Source organism: Trichosurus vulpecula, chromosome 6 (assembly GCF_011100635.1).
Source record: "Trichosurus vulpecula isolate mTriVul1 chromosome 6, mTriVul1.pri, whole genome shotgun sequence".
NCBI lineage: Eukaryota > Metazoa > Chordata > Mammalia > Diprotodontia > Phalangeridae > Trichosurus > Trichosurus vulpecula.
The window spans coordinates 45600981-45603950 of NC_050578.1; the positions used below are offsets into that span (position 1 = coordinate 45600981).

At 45.4% G+C, this 2970-nt stretch overlaps 1 protein-coding gene across 1 annotated transcript; it reads right to left on the minus strand.

Annotated features, from left to right (window-relative positions):
• Positions 1 to 655: 655 nt before the first annotated feature.
• LOC118854125 (pre-rRNA-processing protein TSR2 homolog) lies at positions 656 to 1565 on the minus strand. Its single transcript, XM_036764458.1, has 2 exons — positions 1294 to 1565; positions 656 to 1215 (listed from the first exon to the last, which is right to left on the minus strand). The coding sequence occupies exons 1-2, from the start codon at positions 1555 to 1557 to the stop codon at positions 979 to 981; spliced, it is 501 nt and encodes a 166-aa protein (XP_036620353.1). The 5' UTR covers positions 1558 to 1565; the 3' UTR covers positions 656 to 978.
• Positions 1566 to 2970: the final 1405 nt, after the last annotated feature.

The following is a 2970-nucleotide window of genomic DNA, read 5'->3' on the forward strand; positions in this document are numbered from 1 at the left end:
GGTTCTTTGATCTGCTTTTCTAAGGAAAGCAACTTTAAGGGGTTAACAATCTCACTTTAATCAAACATACATATATCATTTACTTAGTTCAGGAGGAAAAGCCAGCACCCCAAACTTCACAGCAAATACTAACAGAAATTACAAAAAGAAAATACCAACAGATCAAATAACACAAACCAGTAGATGGACTTCTAGCTTTCTGTCCAACATCTCAGTACATAGCCACCAGGGAAGCACCAACATCTGGGTTTTCAAGCCAGGGGCTCCAGGGGCTACTCAGAGTCTTGTCTTGTCAAATCACAGGACATTCTTCCAGTGGATGAGAGTCCTAAACAAATGCTAACCTCTGAGTTTATATACCCTTCTTAGGGCCTGAAAGCTTCGCACCTAGAGGTTGGGCCTGAGGCTTCCCACCTAGGAAGATTTTTTTTTCAAGTTTGGAGGTTCCTTTAGTTGAGGTGAGAGCTGACTAGGGAGGGGAAGGGAATGAGATTAGGCTAGAGGCCATGTGAGTGGGTAAGGGAAGGAGACGTCTGCTTGTAGTTCCACTGAGGCACTGCTCTTTCTAGCTGACCCCAATTCTGAGCAGGTGTTAACTGGTCCTGGGGAGCAACAGGGGTGAACAAAGGCTGGGAATGCTTTCCACGCTTCATCTCTTCATATCCCCATTCCCCTGTGAAGCAGAGCAAAGTCAATGTCTATCCCTCCAATTCTACAGATGAGGAAATGGAGGCCCAAAGAGGTCAGGTGACTTGCCGAAGCTCACGGGACACTGTGAAATGTCAAAGCCAGGCACCCAATGCTCTCAAGTAGAGACTCCACCTGGACCGGGGCCCCTTTGGGTGCTCTAGGCCAGTTTCATAGCTGTGCAGATGATGTCGTGGGGTGGAGCAAGAGGCTCAGAACATGCTCTTCCCTGAGAGATCCTGGAGCACACCTGGAAGCCCCGGCCCAGGCCACTGGGGAAGGCCTAGGCTCTCACTTCTTTTTCCTCTGGATGACAATCCAGCCCTCTTCAGCAGCTTCATGCCCAATGGAGGCCAGGCTAGTGGCAGCTGATGGATCAGCCTGGGTACCGCAGGGCAGGGCAGGGGTTTCCCTGCTGTCAGTCACCTCCATTTCCTCAGCTCCCCCATCCACTTTTTCCTCCTGGTCTGAGTTATTGTCGACTGTCCGGACCTCCATGGCTTTGACCTCCATCTGCTTCCGACCCATCTGAGTGATGAGCTCTCTCAGCACGGGTTCTTCACCTCTCTGGCAGTATCTGAACATTGTCTGGAGCTGCTGGCTTACCTGGGGCAGGCTTCCATCTTCTACGAGGGTATCAAATTCGGTGCTCATGATGTCAGCCAGGAAGTCCTCGACCTCATCCTGCTCCAAGTCAGCGTTCTGGACCAAATAGTCCCGGACCGCTCCCCCGAGCCACAGGGCCTTCTCGCGGCTGTGGGCTCCCCCAAAGCTGTTCTCCACGGCGATCCGCAGCGCCGGCCAGGCCTCCAGCACCGCCCGAACACCGGCACCAAACAAGGCCCACGACTGCTCCGCGAACGTCACCATGTCTGACCCCGCCGCCAGTCACAAGAGACCGGCCCCTCACCGTGCGCACGCGCAGTTCTGATCGCCGGCGGGTGGCCAATCCCAGGCCGACGTGCACCTAGGAAGATTTAATCAAAGGCACTTGATTACTTTAGCATTCTCAAAGAGATAACAGTAAAAAAAAAAGTCCCACCTTGCTTAAAATTGCAAATTTCTATCAGGCAAAGTGGTCTCTGTTGTTATTTTTTTTTAAGAAAGTAATATACTTTACTCAAAATTAACTTCCCATTAGAAAGTGTGAAAAGAGTGATTTTAAAAAATCCAGATAAAGACAAATCAAAAGATTAAGTTTCTCAATTGAAATTGATTTGGGAAGTGGAAGGAAGAGGAATATTGACATTACATGCATAGATGAATTATTACCTGTCAGGTTTGAGAATAGAAAGAACAATTTATTAAAAAAAGATTGAAGTTAAAATGGGATGTACAATAATTAAAATATGTATAATTTTCTTAGGCAAAGTCCTGAAAACTTGTGACCACTCTAAAATTTTTTAAAAAAGCACAGCCAGAGGAAAATTACTTCCATATATAATTTTAATCTTTTAAAGATTGACTTGAGAAGTAAACTTTGTCAACTTCGAGAGTAACTCCTACTATTGTATAAAAAATAAAAGTCAGCTTGGCAGTCTCATAGCAGTTTGACCAATACAAATGATTCAAGGGGAATTACCCCTCCTACTCTACCCTCCCTCACAAACTAGAGCACTAGAGGTCCATGTGAAAGAGGAACTAGGTGATGGCATCTGCCTTCCTAGGACCATGCAGCCTTGCCTTCACACTGGTTATTTTTCCCTCTACTAACCAGTTGTCCTGCTCCTCTCTCTCCCCTGTCTTTGTTACTTGGAACTTCCCAGACCATAAGTTCTTTCTCTGGCTGCCAATTCTCCTTTTGAATATAAGCTCTTTGTGGGTAGAAACTGTCTCCCTTTGTATTTTTATTTAATTCATTCCAGCTGAATTTAGGTTGGTTTTAGCTCTCATACTTAAGAAAATGATACTGATTAACATCTACTTAGCAAAAAAAAAAAAAAAATAACAAATAAATAAGTGGATAAATAAAGCAACACATATGTGTAACTACACTGTCCCTGAAGTAAGTTATAAACAGTGTTGTTCAAAAAGGACCAATGATATCACAATGAGTGATATCTTGACTCAGCATGAATTGAATTTAAATGAGGCAGAGCTGTACAAAGTCATCAACCTCACTCTCTCTTCCAGAGCCATTGAAAGTCAAGTGGCAAGACAAAAATCTTCACATGCCTGGGATTAATATCCCCCTGATAGACAGGTTTGAGGACTGTTGGTTACCCTAAACCTGGTTTAGCCCATCTGCAGAGGGTGTTTACAAGGGTGTGGCCACTGCTCATA

Excerpts from the sequence above, each read along its gene's own strand:
- LOC118854125 (XM_036764458.1), bottom strand. The coding sequence starts at position 1,557 with ATGGTGACGTTCGCGGAGCAGTCGTGGGCCTTGTTTGGTGCCGGTGTT. Across the intron at positions 1,216-1,293 it reads AAGATGGAAGCCTGCCCCAG|ATGGGTCGGAAGCAGATGGA; the intron begins GTAAGCCAGCAG and ends CTCATCACTCAG.